Below are 18,110 nucleotides of genomic sequence, written 5' to 3'. Positions count from 1 at the left end.
TTACTACCATCTCCAAAATAGGCATCTGCTGGTTGGTTACTGGACATGTCAGGGAAGGCCTGCATCCTGGAAAGCTCTGTGCGAATGGTGAAATATATTACCCCAATATAATTGCAATTAACGTGCTTGCAAGGCTGAGACTTAGGTAACAGCAGCCAGGTCTTAGGCAGTGACAGACTGCAGTTGCATTACACGCAGTGCTGCTGCGAGCAATGACATCCCTATAGCCAATAGAGCTTTTTGTGATCTGCATCTCTGGAGATCCAATTTGGGGGATTTTAAATAGACTTGGTTTTCAGAGACCACTGACCAACTGCTCTCAGAACGCCTGGGGGAAGTTGCCTGCACGCTGGTGTCTCTACGGGACCTGTGGGAACGTGGTGGAAAGTATCTGTAATTCCTTCTTGTGTATTCCGCAATGTACTGCGCTACATCTTGCTGCCAAGTTCACCACTGTGAAGGTGACTGTAGCAGAGGGGAGCACAGAATTCACCTGCACGGCAAGGACAAAATACAAGAGTTTTTCTCTATTTGCAGAGACTGCACCCCAATGCGGTAGAGCACAAACAGCTGGAAGACCGCACAGTTCCTGCTACTGCGTTCAATACAGTGTCGTTTGCTCACCATCAGTACTTTGTAGATAGACCTGAAATCACTTACCAGTAAAGCTACATTTGGACAATGCTGAGGAAACAACGTAAAGCCTACCTGAAAACTGAACAGCAAAGCCCTGCTTGCTTGTGAAGAAATCAGTGTTGAACTGAAGGATGACAGAGTTGAAAGTACTGTGGACATCGCCGGGTAAGCCAGACCCACTGATCTCCTTTAGGAGGATGCCATTCTCCACCGGACCATCCCAGATCCTCAGCACATCGTGGAACTCCTCGGTGTGGAAAACCATGAAATGGAGCCTGTGTGGCAAAATGAACTGACAGTCAGACCACAAACTGAGCTCTGCCTTTTTTCCTGAAAGGATTAGAAACGTGGTTGGTACCAACCTAAGGTAGCTTGGCCCACAAGGAATGTGTTCTCTCCTGTTATCTGCAACTCAGCTTGGACAAAGTACTTCAGCCCTCTAACAAACTTTGGGTCTGTAAAACCCAAGATCTCTTAGTCACATGCCTCCCTGATAAAACACATCCATAAGCAAAACCCGAGTCATGGACACTAATCTTTTCCGAAAAGTTGGCACCTTTCTGATGTTCGCTCCTGAGTGAACAAAATTACTAATCTGTCCTAAAAATCTTGAGGAACAAGGTAAAGGTCCAAAAGCCCATTGTGAGCAGTGGAAATGTCCCCAGCCGGAATATCACAGTTGGTTTTACAACGAAGGTGCTCAGACATTGCAACGAGTAGCTGTCACACAGACAAAAGGCTCAGTCAATGACACATAGGAAACCTGCAGCAGAGAGGTACAAGGGCTGTGAATGAGAGGATAGGAGTTTGTCCGTAGTTTCACTAAGCTCTGTAACAGATAAACACAGAAGTATTGAGAAACTTATTCTAAGACCAGAATTAGCAGAAAATGTGCTGGGGTTCCTTCAGGCAACTTACATACATTCATCCAATGCACACATTGTCCCTATGCTGCACACAGCAACAACCTTGGCTGTCCTTTTGCTTTTTTTGGTGTCCTGCAAGGAACAGCTTATTGTCAAGAGCCAGCATCTACTGATAAAATGCACTGATTTTTGTTACCTGCACTCAGATCAAAGAATTTGCTCCTGGCACCAAGCTAATCTTGTGTATCGGGGTGGAGGGAAAGGAAACAACCAACACCACTCTTAATTAGAACAGCATCATGCTGGAAAAGAAACCCTTACCAGGTTGTTAACTGCCCCAGAGGTCAATAAAAAGGAGCAGAAAAGGGTGTGCGGGAGGGTGGCAAACAGGTGGGTGCAAATTCCGAATGCTGGATTGCAGCACCTCCGAGAAGTGCCTGATCCAGGAAAGGACTTTGACAGGTTTACAAAGTTGTGGATATTGCAAAACTGTATCTAGATCAGGTAACAGAACAACTTCAGCAAGAAATAAAGAAAAAGCGAGGCGGCAGCAGCCAGCTCATCCACAATAGGAAGGGAAGGGAGAGAAAACAAATTAAGAAACTGGTGGCTGGCAATGAAATTACACTGTGCTCTCAACGAGGGCGTTTATTATGATGCTCCGAATGCAGATTTCATTTCCTTACTCTGCGTATTTTATAGTTTTGTCTGCCCTGGAGAGAGGGCTGCAAGGCCTCCAGTGTATGCAGCAAATGTTCCTTAGTCCTGAACTGCCTGCAGCAGTACTCCTCGGAGCTCTTGTCTTCTGCTTTTAAACTAAAACAGGGCTATGCCTGTTTGGCACTGCCACAGAAAAATGCCCAGGGAAAGCCCAAGATGCTGGCTGGAGTCATCGTGGTGAGAAAATTCACTCCAGAGCCTGTACCAGCGATGGACCTAAGGGGATGGGAGCAGGCCAGCAGTTCCCTCCATGCCCAGGAGAGACCTGGTGGCACTCTGGGACAGGACAAACTTGATCCCAACATCAACTCCTGGTGGGATGCTCCTCTCTTCCCACCCTGGGCTGGGGGGGATAGCACACTGCACTTCTCCCCACCAAACCAACCTCCGTCGTGGAAGGGTGCGAAGCAGATGAATCCAGGCTTTGCAAAGAGCTTTGGGATCAGAAGTACCATCTAAGCATAAGATATAGTCATTACTATTCTTACACCCAAGGGAGTTATCAACTAAAGGCTGCGATACATCAGGGTACAGTCCCTTTCACTCCTGCACTTAAAATGCCAGCTGAAGAGGAGGCATTTAATTGCCTCTGTTTTTCATTGCCACATTATCACTGGGGGAAATACCATCTGACACAATGAAATCAGGCTAACGCAGGGTAACTTGAGGCACGCTAGTTTGAAACGAGGACAGAAATCTATAAACTGTACTGAGAAAAATCTGCAAAAAATAAAACAATCAGGTACTGCGCTTAAAACCCTGACAGCCCACAGAGGAAAACAAGGAAGCATTCACTTGGCTGCTTTCCCATTTATCCGGGGCAAACATAAATAAATCAGGTAGAACCATAAAAGGGGGAAAAAAAAAAAAAACCAACCAAAAAAACAACACTGCAATGTACTCAGCAACAAAATGATGTCCATAGAATCCAACAGAAACCAAAAGAGCTGAATCATAAATCTACCTAGCAGAGACCTTGAGCAAAGAGAAAAAAAGCTAGACTTGAGGAAAGTAAGAATGGATCATAGCAGAGCTGTTCTCCACAGGTGTGTTGGCCTGATTGCATTTGCTCTCAGGCTAACCCGGTCTAGTTAGCCAAAACTGCCAGAGAAAACCCACTGCTGAAGACCTTGGAAACAAGGAGACGCCAGCAGAGACTGACCTGTGGTGGGGGGACACCCTGGAACTGCCACTGCCGGCGCCCCGGAGGACCAAGGCTGCCTACAGCAACTCACCCCCCTCGTTGATTTTCAAGAAACAACTTGCAGGCAAGGCTTCACCACGAGGAGAAAACCTTAGCGTGATAACCAGGGGACACAGTGGCAAGGCACAGGTTGTCCAACGCCAGTTGGTTCAGGAGTCTATTGGGATAGCCGATTTTATTAAGAAAACTGGTGTGCTGTGGAGCTAATCAGTCTAGGCACATCTTCAACCAACAGCATGATTTTTCTATCAGCCTGATTCTATTCCCAGCAGGGCTTCATCTAAGACAAGACCGAGACACTGGTTTAGCAGACAATGGAGAGGAAGAGAGTTTTACTCTTGCACTCTGACAATCCCAATTACATGCATGAAAATGCAGCAAAAAGCGAATTAGGAATTGTGGCTATATGCGTATATGCGATAGGGGGAAAGTTCTCCCAGCTTAGCGAGGAGCAGAGAGGACAAGACACCAGCTCTGCGCTGACAGTCTGCGTCACTCTTGGTGAGCCGTTCAGCCCCAGCTCTTCAGAAAGCAGCCCCACAACCTGACTGACCAACCTGGGGCTCTTTCTGCTGACATTTCCCATCCAAGCCCTGGCCACCCCGACTGGGCTCTGCTGTGCAAGAGGCTGGGCTCCCATCCGGAGCTGGCTTCAGCAGCCGAATGCAGCTTGACACACTGGTAATGGCCACATGGCTTGCACCGAAGCCACACGTCTTCCACACTAACAGCAGTTTGCAGGGCTGCCCGCTGTCTCCCTCCAGCCTGGAGAGGGTCCCCAAACTTAAAAGCTGTTAAATGTTCTGTCCCTGGAAATCTCCAAGCAAGCGAACTGGAACATTCCAATATTCTCACTCATATTTCTAGATGAGACTGTGAAAAATGAAACCTGTCAATACAGCACCATCCATTACACTAGGATTAGCAACATCATTAAACTCTCTTATGACACTGAGATCACTGCTATACAATAAAACGCCACTGCCGCTTCTGTGTATTCACTGCTCTCAGCTGTGCAAGCAGTACTCGAAGGCAAGTTTCATTCATTTTCCAGTACACCCTCCCACTTCTTTCTCTCCCTAGAGTCTCACAGATAAGCCAAGTCATTTTAGTTGTAATTTTATGTGCGTGTGCATGCACGTGTTTGCACATGCACAAAATTAATCCTCTCTCAAAGTGCAACCCTTCAACTTTCATGGCAATGATGTACAGGCTAATTTTTCTATCTTTCTCTCCTTCCTCTCGTTCTGTGCAGATACAGCTTTATTCAAAAAGCTTTGGTGATTAATTTTAATGTAAGTTATAAATGAGAGCTTTATACAATTGTATCATGCGTGAAGAGAATTATTTTTCCAATGGATTACCATAAAAATGAAGTTGCTGAAAATGTGCTCTCTCAACTACCCAGAGATCATCTGTTCTGTTTGAGCTGCCAAATAAAGGAACAGAAGAAGGGAGCTTTCATCTCTGCTGAAAGGAAGGGTCACAAGGTATATTACCGTACTACTGCCTGGCATCGTTTCATTTCAGTCTTGGCCCCTTCCAAGCCTCTGGCTCATCCTGCAAACGCAAGCCTATAGCTCTGCTCATCTGAGTACTCTTACAGAAGCAGACAGGGGTTACGTGCGTGAGTAAAGTTCACTCGCCGAAGAGGTCTCTGGATGAGGCAGTCTCTTACGTTTTTTGGGGGGCAAGGGGAAGAAAAGGGGGTCTCGTCTTCTTTGTCCTACAGAAATCTTCGGCTTCTTCAGAATCTTTTACAGGAGAATGAAAAAGAGAGGAGACTTCAACTGGAAGTTGCCTGTGCAGGAATTAAGCTGCATTGGCTATGCTCTTTCTCCTGCGTTCATACCAGAAACCATCCATTATTGAACCACACTGAAGAGCAGAGCTAATAGCGGGAATTTCTGCATTAAGTAAAGATGAATACACTAGACCAAATCTATCTCCAGCACAAATCCATCGACTAAAAGCACCACAGAGCTCAACACGATTAACAGTCTCCGCTGAAGGGACGATGAGCGCTGATGCAGCAAGGAAGCGACATTGAAGATAAAAGGGCGCCGACAATGAAGGAGTGCAGGACTGGAACAGCAACAGGTCGCGGGGTCAGCACAGAAATGGGGCTGACGCACCAACTACCAAGCACTAGAAATTATAATGGGAGATCGTGGGAGAAGCAGATTATTGTTGAACAGACCTTATAATCTACATTTCTCCCCCTCAAGTCCCAACACCTAGCAAAAACTTTACTTGCCAATATACGTCAGTTTTGTGTCGAAGATGACTTTAGCTGGACTGAAATATGCAGGTACACACAGAGCAGTACTGAAATGGCTTGGCAGGGCTTGGGCAAACTTCAGCGTGGGAACCGTGGTTAAGCAGCAAGGATCACAGAAGAAGTATCACAGAGCAGGAAACTGCCTGGATTCTGCTGGTGACTGCACTAACTTTATGAGCCAAATGTTCTCAATATCGTGCTCACCTAACTGCCAAATTCACATAACTCATAAACAAACTACATTTCAAACTGCCGCTTTCCAACAGGAAAGTGGCAACAGCACAGTAAGAGAAGTCGGAGGAGAAAACAGTCTTGGGTCTCTGTACAGACCAGATGTTTAGAAACCATCTTGAGTCTTTCCTTTGGGAGGATAATTACATTGTATGTGTTCCATTTATTATTAAAACAATACAACAATGCAAGTAGAAGATGAAGGCTAAATACTGTGGTCTCAGTTTTCCAGTCGTCCACTCACATCTGGGGACCCTCACATCTGTCTGTTCATTCTTACAAACGTAATGTGACAGAGCTCATCCCTTTCAGTGTTAATTTTCTCTGGCAACACGAATGGGAGATGAACCAAACCCGTGACTGCCTTCCATTATTGTTTCCTGGGATGTGATCTTCCAAACAATTTTATATATACGTCCTCATTTTAGGATTATGTCACTTGGACACGTGTTAAACATTGGTGGGAAATACAACACTAATCTGGTGGAAAAGGTTTGTTTCTGAATACATGCCATTAAGGAAAGGGGTGAAAAGCACTTGCATTGTACATGCACGTAAAAGCTCTCGGATGTTATTTTAATACAGTAATACCACAGGCAGCAGTAACAAATAATCTGGCGTCACCACCCATGGCACAATAGCTGTTACAGGCACAGGCCATACAGGGCTAAAACGCTTAAGAGAAAGGAGAAGTGATGCCGCTTCTGTCCAACCTGGCAAGGAGATAAACCAGTGCTTGTTGCTTCATTTGGGACTCTCAAAATGACAGGGCATTCTCTCTACTTGCCTTACATAGTTATCGATCTGCTTCTGGAAAAGCAAGCCGTACATGGAAAGAAAACCAAGCTACAATAACCTGGCCCAACTCACCCTATCGTGCAACCAGCTTCTGCCTCTATTGTCCAAATACAATTCAGGTTATGATCGTAGGGTGTTGGGTAGCCGGGAGACAGTATCCGTCCTGATGACTCTCCTTTGATAGTACCCCCACACTCAGCTGAAAGAAACATATGGGTTAGTGAGAAGATTCATGACATACTATGGTTCTTACTTGGCAACAATGCAAATCTCATCCTACGAATACAACGGGGAGTATTTCTTGCCATTTAGAGAGATTCTTAAATCCTACAAAACAACGATAAAGAGCATCATTTAATTCAGCTAAAAGACTGAGTTATCAGAATAACTCTGCACTGCTGTGCCCATTCCTAACACCTGACATGCTGTCAAAGCTTCCCTCCACCTTTTGGACTTTGTAGCGAGTAAAGGCAGAGCCTGCCAGCATCCTGCTTTCCCCGGATTCACACATGTGGGGTGAAAGAGCTCAATTCTTCTGCTTGTATCTGCAAAATGTCTTAACGATTCATCAGTGTGATAAAATGAAGAAGCCAACATACATATGTGTCTGCTAAATGAACTTCAAAAGAATGTGACGATTTTGAATACATTTTCATAACACATCCATTAAAATTCTTTAAGTTTCCACGTGCTCACACGGACACGACCATTCATATGCAATATATGTACAGCAAATAGGGTAAAGGTTAAGATGATGCATAAATCACAGAAATTTGTCTTTTTACCTCTATAATCAAGGCTAAAATTCAGCAGAGTTACCACATAAAGAATGGTTCTAACTCATGGAGAATACAGAATGCCAATGTCTGAGCACATCACTTATAACCATGAAAGCAGCCTTCTGGTTGTTGAGGCCTCTCAGAGGACTAAGTCTGCAAGAACTTCACCATGTCCCGGAAACACTAGCTAATGTTGAAGTTGTCGAGTAACAGACCAACAGCACTTCACTTGGATACACAAAACTTAATACCAGAATTTTCCAAGCAAGAAGACATCCTTCTGGACAGCTACAGGTAAAAGGGCACTCGGGACTTAGCTAAGAAAAGACTGAGGGAATTAAAACATCTGAAGGTCTGGAATCAAATGTCATGTAGCTCTCAAATAAACATGACTTTGAACTGTCAAATGCCTGGACACACGTTGATGCCTGCCATTATCAGAAAGTGCCACTCTGCTTAACACATTTAAGTGAAAGGACAAGGACTAGAAAAGCAGTAGTCTCCTTGGAGGGAAGCAAGAAACCTTGTCAAATCTGTGCTCAGAGCACAGTGTTTCATGTTCAGACTGCTTGTAGAACTTTTGCAGAGATCAGGGCTCTCGATCCGAAGATGCCTTACATAGTATCCTTACCATGGTCTTTACTAATGTAGATGGGTGCAATCAGTATCAGAGTTAACATCATATATATTAGCAAAGAAGGAAGAAGGGGCATTCAGCATGGTGCCCACAGCAAAGTACTTGTTAGAGGACGTTTTAACAGCAAGAGTTGTCTCACCTACGCAGGTTGGCAGGGGTTGATCCCAAGCTCTCCTCTCCCCCGTCAGGCAGACCAGCACCCTGGTGCCTCGCAGGGTATAGCCAGGGTCACAGCTAAAGGATACGGAGCTGCCAGCAAAGTGTCCCTCATCGTGTACCTTGTAGCCAAACTGTGGGATGCCAGGGTCCTCACATTTAATGAGTTCAAAACCTGGAGCGGAAGAAACAGCATCTGTTTTCATCAGATATTTAACAGCCAGGAGATATTAACACAAGATCATATTAATATTTTCCTCTTAAAACCATTTGCTGGAGAGAAAAACCACCATATTGAAAATTAATATTTTTTTTAATTAATATTTGAACGAGATCCCAGAAATCTGGTATCTCAGCTTTGATCCAAAGTTTCTGTATCACCACTGCCTCATTCACAACAGAAAAGGTTTGCCGGCATAATGATCTCCCCCACTCCAATTCCACTTTAGACTACAAGATCTCTATGGGAAAGACTGTTTCCTCTGGTTGTGCAACCGTAACACAACAATACACCCTTACACCTCGGATTCCCACCTCACAAGCATATGGGCCTAAGACTTACTAGAAAACTGCAGCTCAAAGCCTTTACTCGTGTTCTCACTGTTGGTGATAAACTCAAGCCACATGCTGCTGGAAGTGCTGTTTATGCTGGTGCCGAGCATTTCAGAGCGGCTAAAGGAGCCCAGCAGACGAGCAGAACTATTGGTGCCATCGTAGACCTGGGAGGAACAAGAAACACGTACTGGAAAACATTTTATTTGCTACTTCAGGGACCAAATCATCCAGGAGCGCGAACAGGGACAGTTCCTTTAAAACCAGTGAAATTATCCCAACTAAGAGTCTGACTTGATGAGACTTCACGATGCTGCTCATCTGAGGACCAGGATTCACACCCTGGAGGATCCGCATCCTCCTCCTCACACCTGAGCTTATACTGTACTCAGGGCTGTCTTTTCTGAACTAAGCTCTCTTTCCAAAGGTGCAGCACAGCTACTGGGAAAAACATTTTCTCCCTTCAGTGACTTAGATGTGCCTTGACCCCACTATTATTTAAGAAAAACACAAATGTTTTTTTTCCTTTCTTTTAGATAGCATGATTCTCTATGAGGATAAAAAGCAACTTCTCACTAGTGGAGATTGATAGTAACTTTCCTCAAGAGCAGATGAGAAGCTGATGACAAACCTGTTGAGAGAACATAATTTCTTTCACAACGAGTATATTCTTTGCATTAGCTGGAAATCTCTCTCTCTTTCCAGTCATTTGTGAGCTGAAAAGATGCGGATTACACCTATCTTGCAGTGCAGAAGTATGGCACTTAAATGAGGACAGAGGCGTTCTCTGGGAAGATGGCTTAGCACAGCAGCACACATCTTGTAATATTAATGCCTCCTACAAAACCATTTCTTTGTGGTTAATAGAAACTCAGCCTGGATTTGTCTCCTCCTATATAGAGTCCTGAAACTTGTAAATGCAGATTAATCTAAGACTGAGTATGGGAATGCTGAAGAGCTTGAGTCTGGAGTTCTGCATTTAAATAAACCCCTTTTTGGGACAAAACAGCCTTGATTCTTAAAGCCACAAAAAAAATTCTAAGAACCTCACACTTCCTCACGTGTTAACAGTTTCCCCAGCACAGCTATGCAGATAAGAACTGAAATTTAGCTACAAAGGAAGAACCCTTGACATTCCAACAAATCTCTACATCTCAGGGAAGGCTTCACAGCAGAAGGTGCAGTGATACAGCAAAGATGTCTACGCTTTTAATAGATACAGAATTTGTTTACACATCCATCTGCAGACTGAGGCCTCAAATAACCAGCTAGGCTGAAGTGCAAAGGACTTTCACTATCGCCTTAGGGCTGCTGCCAGAGACTGCTATGAGCTGGCGAAGTTCAGAGGCGCTGATTTCCTAAAATTACACGATATTTTTTTAAGCACAGCAAACCAACACACAGCAGTGACACGCGCTGATCAGACAGCATCCCTGGGCTAGAAGATATTGTTTCGCAGATGTATCACGTCTATGTCCTGCTCTAACCTTAGAGGGGATACACGCAGACAATATTCTAGCCCAGCTGCCCTGCCTGAAGTTCAGTCTGGTCCATGGTAATTTTGCTGCTGTCTTCAAAACTGTCATGCTAATCACTTAATGACACAGCAGTGACTACTGGTCACCTGTAGTCCGAGTATGAGTCTCTCCTAGAGACTTCCACAGCACTGTCAGTACTGCCTGGATGGCATTTTCCAGAGGTTAGTCTCAGCTAACTCCATCAAAATTTTGGAACATCATTTCCCTTTCAGATCTTGCTCTCATTAGCAGCATGGTAGCGTTTCATTGCTAGAGACGAAGAATTACCTTGAGGACATCTCCTGCCTCCAGTTCAAAAGTCCTGGCTTTCAGCTGGATCCCCTTTCCTGGCTGGGTCTGGATTGAGTAGATGCACTCATGGTTGTTGTTATAGTTTATTGGATAGTTGGGGGACAGCAGCACACCTTGGGTTCCAGTTACAGATGAACCACATTCAGCTACATAAAGACACAAAACCACATTTTAATAACCACATGTATACTCTAGCCATACAACACATGCAGGTGATTCCTCCAAATGGCCACAGATGCTCACTCCTTCCTATACCCGTCTACCAACACATCCATGGACCCTATTTCCAAGTGCAGTCAGTAAACAAACCAGTACTTAATAGCCCTTCTATCATCACTAAACCTCAGGTGCCTTACAAGAGCGATTAACACCCTCTCCTTATATGGACAGGGAAACTGAGTCACAGAAAGCTGGCATACTCAAATGCTATCTTGGGTCCCAATTCAGAAAAACATTCCAAAATCCCTGGAAAGCCACCACCTACTCGAGATGGCGCCTGTGTTTATGTTCCTTCCCAATTCACGAACCAGAAGGAAAATAAAAAAATATTATTAGCTTGAAATATTTGAAGTCTTTGCCATATTTAAACAAAGCTCATCCTATACCTATATATAGTAAATAAAAATCATGGTATTCTTTCAACAGTCAACACAGCACACGGATTGCTGGTACCAATGTGTTGCAAGTGCCAGAGCTCTTTGTGCAGAAAGATATGCTTAGTGAAACTTCCAAATAATTACAAATGATAAAACTAAGTCTGAATTTCGAAATCTTCCCCCAAAATAATTTCCTAAAAGCTAAAAAGGCAAAATTTGACCTTAGTTGTTGTTAATGCTATCCTCAACTCTCTAGTTCATCATTTGACAGTATTTTAAAAGACCTCTTGTCCCTTGCTCCCTGCGTTTTTTTTCTTCCCAGCTTTGCAGCTAACAATTACATCCATTCCCATCAGAAAAAGACAGAAAACCGGGGATCCTTTTGCCTCTCAGTTTTGGAAATGAGCTCCAATTTACATATCTTTCTTTGCTCCCCAAATGTCACTCAAAGAACCACGGTGGGCTCAGGTTTTTCTGTAGCATAGATAAAACTGACCGCTCTTGTTCAAAAGACAAGGGGCTGGGGACAGAGGAGGAGATGTTGATGTGGGCATCCCTATATACCTCTGGCTCGGGGAACTGGAAGGGCAGGGGTAGTTAATGTTACTGCGGTTGTTTCTCCCTTCCCTGAGAGCAGTTTACATCCCGTGACAGGTTATAAATGGCCACGATTTTAGAAAGAAGGAAGAAAGGAAGGAAATAAGGAAGTAAAGTCAATCCTTTCCCTGTTGTTATTCACTACAAGCTGCAGTCCGTCCCTGTTCCATCACATTCTTCTAGTAAGACTTCTCTCCTCCTTCACGAGATCTGCTTCCTTTTCTACTCTGTGTGAACAGCATTTGATTTTGAGCCAAATTTGAAGTTAGAAGATTTGTGTGACTCAAAACTTGGCAGAATGATCCTCTTTAGAGAAGGAAGAGGATGGCAGCTTTGGAGGTTCAACCTATCTTGGATGTCAGGAGATCACAGTTTAATGTTTCCAGAAAATAGCAACAACCATCCCTCACCTCTGTATTTTATGTATTTTATTTGCAAGCTTTTAAGGACACAATCTCTCATACGAACACGCCACAGCAAGTATAAGAGGACTGCTATGGGCACGTCCTCACTACACGAAGCAGCGAGCAGACATTCAAGTGCATCCGAGTGCAAGAAGCAGTACTACTGTGATAGCACCCAGCTCCACCACAGCTCGCGGCACGACGTCAAAATGAGCTCTAACCTGCTGTTACCGCAGGGAGGAAGCAAAAGTCCCCAACGCTCAGATACAGCTTGAGGGCCTACTTGCAAAACGGTGTCCAAAGGATGTCCTCCTCAGAGGACGCCTGCTGCCAGCAGTTGCTGCCTTGTCCGAGTGCCTGGTTTCAGCTAGGACCGTTGCAGCCAGTTTGCTACATATATATACAACCTCCCAACACGTGTAAATCTGCCTTGCAACCACCATGTGTTTAGGATTTTTCGTTACTCCCCGATCAGTTCCCACATGAGCAAACTGTGAGTCCTTGTTTTCTCCGCCTATTTACCCTGAAAGATTTCCAGCTGTAAAACACTGGCTCCCTGTTCCTTTGAGCCCTGGTGTTTCGCATGCACGGCTGGGGAGAGTCACTCCAACTTGCCCTGGAAACAGCTCTTCTGATTAGCTAGCTCTGCCTCATCTCCCCAAGTCCTTCACAGCATACAAAGTTGTTGGAGCTAAGCAAAACCATCACGTGCAGCTTTCTGCGCTGACTCTGCCACCTCTGCTGGTCCTCCTTTAAAGCATGAGGGTTAAGCAAGGAAGCAGCAGCAGATACGCTGAAAGGTGGTACTTTGGAAGCAAATTTCTCCTCCTCTCTTGCCACGTATGAAAAGCAGGACCTTCGCTTTAGCACAGATGACCCAGGGATGATGCTGGAGACATCACCACTCAGGACCTGGTCTGAAGTAGCAGTCGGTGGGGATCATTCCTACCCTGGAGAGAGGGGTTGGCCAAAGGAACAAACGGCTCTCGTTTCTCTCCAGGCCCATCTCTAGAACAGGAACTGAATACATAGCGTCTGGCTTGTCTGGCAAAAACAATTAAATCTTCTGTGATCTTAAGTCTCCAATATCCATCTATATCCAGGGTAGCACACAGATCCGAGTGTGCAGTGGGGACACTGCGGAAAAAGCTGTCACCCTGCCACCAGAGCTCTGCACTAATCACCAGACAGTGAATTTCACCCATTATTATAAAACCACCATGCTAATTCAAAGCCAGCTGCAGTAGGGAATTGGCAAATGGAAGTCAGTGTGCCCACTTAGCGATGATGTCTGAAGATCAAGTTTAAAGCTTTGTTATGATTCTTTTTGATTTCTATTCCCCTGATTAGCTTTTTCTGCAACCTGATTATTATTCATGCCCTGAAGAGGCTGCTTGTCACAGCAGGATGATGCAACCCTCTGACCTAAGCATTAAGCAGTGCTGCAAAACATTCAGCATGACATGACTCAACAAACTGACAAAGGAGACTGGCTTTTGCTGGGATGCTCTCTTTGCAATGGCCCTCAAAGGTCACTAACACAGATCAGGAAAACCTACCTAGCAGGCTTTGCCAGAGTGAAAACAGGTAAGAGATCTGGTCTGCCTGATTTGGACAAATCCCTTACGGCTCTGGGTGAACCAGGCAGCAGCAAGGCACTGAACAGTTGCCTACTTACTAAACTGTACAACAGAAAAATATATTAAATCTTTTTGCAAAAGCCTGAAGCATCCTTCCTCCTCTCTGCCTTCTCGCTGTAGCGCATTGCTACTTTTGTTCTTTTACGCTAACTGTTATGCTTGGAGGTTACTGGGGGCTGGGCAGGGGGGTGCTCTGCAGACCTTGCCAGACAAGAGTGTCTGTAGCCCATCTGCATCAGGGACGACAGCCAGAAACTAGCTCAGTGTTGCAGATGAATTCTTCCTCTCCTCTATCCTTAGATTTATTTATTAGTATAAATAACGGCTGGAGGGATTGCAAAAAGGACGTGCAATAGTTAGGAGGAGAGGAAGTGAAAGGTGTAAGGTGCAAGAAACCTCTGGAGGGTAAGGAAAAGGTAAAAGCCAGAGGGGGTTTCCCAGACGCATCCATACGGTCATGGAATTTGCATTGCTTAAGATCACCCACCCAGAAGCAGCTTTCATACGACTGGACTATTAAGCTTTACAGCACTCTGATTCAAAGGGAGGATGGCCTTAAAACGACGCTGTTTTACAGAAACTATCCCGAAAGGGACGATGCCTCTCCCACGGCTCGCGATTCCTTCACTTGGACAATCACTGGGGCTCAACCGCAGCACCGAGGATGAGCTGCAGAGACATAGGGCTTCTGCTGACGTGCGCGACCCCGTCTGCAATGTGCCTGGTGTGCTCCAACTCCGGGGAGGAATGCAGCCTTTCCGCCTGTCCCTCCCGTCCCCGCACACAGCTGCAGGGCTGAAAGCTCATTCCAGCTCCCTCTCCCCCCCATCCCCGCACCAACCACCCTGCGAGCTGAAAGATGCCGTCCCGGGGGATGCCACCCACCCCTGCCCACCAAACCAATCCAGCACAGTGTAACCAACCAAGCAAAATGAAAGCACATGACCACCTACCAACACACCTTGGCAGAGGCGAACTCCACACACGCCGTCTCCCCCCGAGGCAGGTGATGCGGGATGCACCCTCCAGCCGGTAGCCAGGGAAGCAGGAAAAGGTGAGGACATCCCCCACTCCGAACTGCAGGCCCTTTCTGATGCTGTAGGCTGGGACCTCCGGCTCGTCGCAGGGCTCCAAATCATATTCTACAGGGGAAAAACAGACATTTATGGAACTCCATCCTCCCTGCTAAGGACACCCCAGTCCCGCAACAGGAGGATGAGGAGGAAGCTCCGAGTTTTGATCCCGCTGAAGTGAAGCTCTGCAAAGGAAGCATCCGTGCAAGTCGTACGTCCCGTCTGAGCCATGAAGACCAACTCGGGTTTCACTCTCGATACGCAGCCCCCAGGGTGCCGCCAGGATCTTGATTTAAACCAACTCAAAACACAACAGGTCTCATTTTTTTGTCACTGTTGTCAGACAAACAAGAAAGTGACATCAGCGGTAACAAAACACGATGGAAATTTGTCATTCTCCCTCTGGTTTAGTCAAATGAAGATGAATTGATCCGGATGGGATTTCTGCTGCCTCTACATTACTAATCCTGAAAATGAATGAACACAGCATCTTGCTTGGGGAATGCAAGAGAACATTTAAGCTGCTGCTAAATGAAAGGTCATGTAGCATTATGGCTAAGAGCCAAATGCATGTCTTTGACCAAAAAACGTTTTGAGGGTTATTTTTTGAAAAATAACAGACCTGCGAAGTAAAAGGTGTACATATATATCTAAAGGAAGGTAAAAACATAACTGACTCCCATTTTCATTTTCCAACAAAAGAAAGAAGTCCCCAAACACATTAAAAATACTATTTATAATTAGATAATTTGAGGCAAATTTTTTTAAGGCAAAAAGCCATTTTTCCTCCATCAAAAAGAAAGTTAATTGGAAACTTTCTGACTAGTTTCCATGGAGTATCATATGCAAATCCCTGACTTCAGAGGGCAGAACAACGGTTATCAGAAACCAGTTCTCTCAGTGCAGCAGGTTTTATCTGCATCTATGGCAACAGCTCTGTCTGTCAAAGACAGTGAGCACGTCAGCATCGAGCTCCACAATAAAAACGGTCATTTCTCTTCCACACCAGCAGGCCGAATTTGCAGCTGTTGCCCTCCGGACTAAAAGGTATGCTGAGATAGAGAGAACAACAGCACCGATACAATAAGCTTTTGTCCATTAACTGATTGTTTTATGGAACGGCTTGTCGGGGCACTCAGGCAGAAGAGATTACATTTTCTGAAACGCGTGCACAGGCACACACTTTGGCAGTCATTTGTAGGACTTCAGGTTAAAGGACACAGTTAAACACCTTGCGCACTTCAACCAGAGATTACCCACGCACAGCGATTTACAAGTGTGATGATCTGTTCTGCATAAGCAAACATGCCTTTCTTTGAGTCTCTCTCCAAGAGCACCCCGCACACGCTACTTTTCATTGACAACTTCTGAAAATCCAGAATTACATTTGAAGAAACCAGCATTTTGTATAATCACAAACAGTCAAAGCCAGCATCAGAAATGGCTTGGTTTAGGAAGCGCAGGACCGAACTGGCTTACTGGAAGTTCTTAGGGCAGAAGCTGTCTCGCACAACCAGATCTTCAACAGCACAGCAGGGGCGAGAAGGGTTGCTGAAGTCAGCAAAATCCCGCATCCCTTGATGCCCTGTGGGCACCAGCAGGTCTGCTTTCATCTGCTATTATAGCAAGTCGGAGCTAGTCCAGCAAGAGAAAATACTGTTTCCAGTTCCCCAGCAATGCCAGTGGGCTCACGGAAACCTGGCCTAGGCTATACGAGGCATGTGTTACATCTAGGACAGGCTGAAGCCAGCTGCAGAGGCTGGGTCACTGGATGAGCATCCAAGCAGAGCAATGAACCAAAGGAAAAAAAGAGAGACCAGACGGACAACGGGAATGACCCGCTCTGCCTTGCTCCTTATCCAAGAAGTGCAGATTGCTCAACACTGCCTTCCAAAAGATCCCATCTGTCCCAGCTTCCCACGTTGGAAATGCTGTACCTACTGCAGCGATTTTCCTCTGATAAACAGAGAAGGCAGGCATCTGGAGGGAACAGGGATAGCATAGCCTAAGAAAACTTGACCTGAAACTCTGTCCCTAAACAGAGCAGAAAAGATGATCGGGTGAGGAGGGAGAAAGCAACAAACGCATCTGTAGTGGGATTTCATTCCAGTGGGTTCAAATCCAGTCATCTACTGGGGCTCAAGGCAGACAAAATTGCTGCATCTGGTGATACGGGGACTGCAAGGAGAATATTTCTTGGGACATACTGTGGTTTAATGCTAGAATAATTTACTGGGGTAACAAGAGGAGTGACCATCAGTGACCCAAATCACATGCAACTGCGTCAACAGAAAATTATTCCCGAGATTTGCAGAAAGGTGGGAAGGAAAGGGGAAGAATGAAGTCTTTGTCCACCCCTGTTCTTACCTGAGAATGTGATGTTGAAACCCTCATAGGACATGGAGAAGTCTGAGATGAAGCGAATTTGAGCAGAGAAGTTTCCAAAGAGCCCTGCACTAAGCGGGGCAGGGAGCCGAGACCCTGTCAGTTGCTTCAGCGGCTGAACAAAGCTGGTATTTTCGGTGATCAGGAGGTAGTCATGGCCATTCTCCAAGTGAAAGGTATGAAAAGTGAAGAACACACCTGCAGGGAAGGAAAAATAGAGATGGCTTCAGCCAACGGTGTTCGCACGGCACCCCTCCGTCCCAGAGCCAAAGCCCCTCTCCTCTCCGAGACACCAGTACTGATTCCCTGTTTCCCAGTAACAGCAGGCCAGCCGAGAAGGAAAAGCACACGGAAAACCATGGACACATTTATGTAAGAAATTAAATAGATGAAAAAAGTAAAACAAGGGTATGGTACAAGGCCCAGAACAGAGAAAAGCAGTTAAGATCTTCGATTCCTGTGCCTTTGTAACGCAGGAACAGAGACAACACAGGCTCGCTCGAGGGACGGATCAGCAGCAGAAAGGACTGAGCCTGGCAGCTTAGCGGAGTATTTTATTTTAAAAGTGTTGACCTTTAGATAGATAGCAAGAGCAGCGAAAGCTGTAGTTGCGAGGACTTGAAAACAACAAAAACAAGTAAGTTCCAGAAGGAATTCATACCTAGGAAAATAGGACTTAAGCCAAGTATCAAGGTCAGAGAGGCTTTTCCAGAAGATAAAGTATGT

General features: G+C 45.4%; 1 protein-coding gene across 2 annotated transcripts in view; it reads right to left on the bottom strand.

Moving 5' to 3' along the window:
* Positions 1 to 18,110, bottom strand: part of CSMD2 (CUB and Sushi multiple domains 2) — a 311,331-nt gene that overhangs the window by 90,848 nt on the left and 202,373 nt on the right. For both annotated transcript variants that reach the window (XM_052811437.1, XM_052811438.1), the window contains 7 exons: positions 17,367 to 17,582; positions 14,880 to 15,068; positions 10,666 to 10,835; positions 8,871 to 9,027; positions 8,292 to 8,483; positions 6,809 to 6,935; positions 709 to 911 (listed from right to left, as the gene is read on the bottom strand). In XM_052811437.1, coding sequence (XP_052667397.1) covers positions 709 to 911; positions 6,809 to 6,935; positions 8,292 to 8,483; positions 8,871 to 9,027; positions 10,666 to 10,835; positions 14,880 to 15,068; positions 17,367 to 17,582 — 1,254 coding nt within the window. The remainder of the gene's footprint in view (positions 1 to 708; positions 912 to 6,808; positions 6,936 to 8,291; positions 8,484 to 8,870; positions 9,028 to 10,665; positions 10,836 to 14,879; positions 15,069 to 17,366; positions 17,583 to 18,110) is intronic.

Source organism: Harpia harpyja, chromosome 16 (genome assembly GCF_026419915.1).
Source record: "Harpia harpyja isolate bHarHar1 chromosome 16, bHarHar1 primary haplotype, whole genome shotgun sequence".
In the NCBI taxonomy this organism is placed as follows: Eukaryota; Metazoa; Chordata; class Aves; order Accipitriformes; family Accipitridae; genus Harpia; species Harpia harpyja.
Note: the sequence above shows the minus strand (reverse complement) of the source record. Positions and strands in the feature narration are given on the sequence as shown.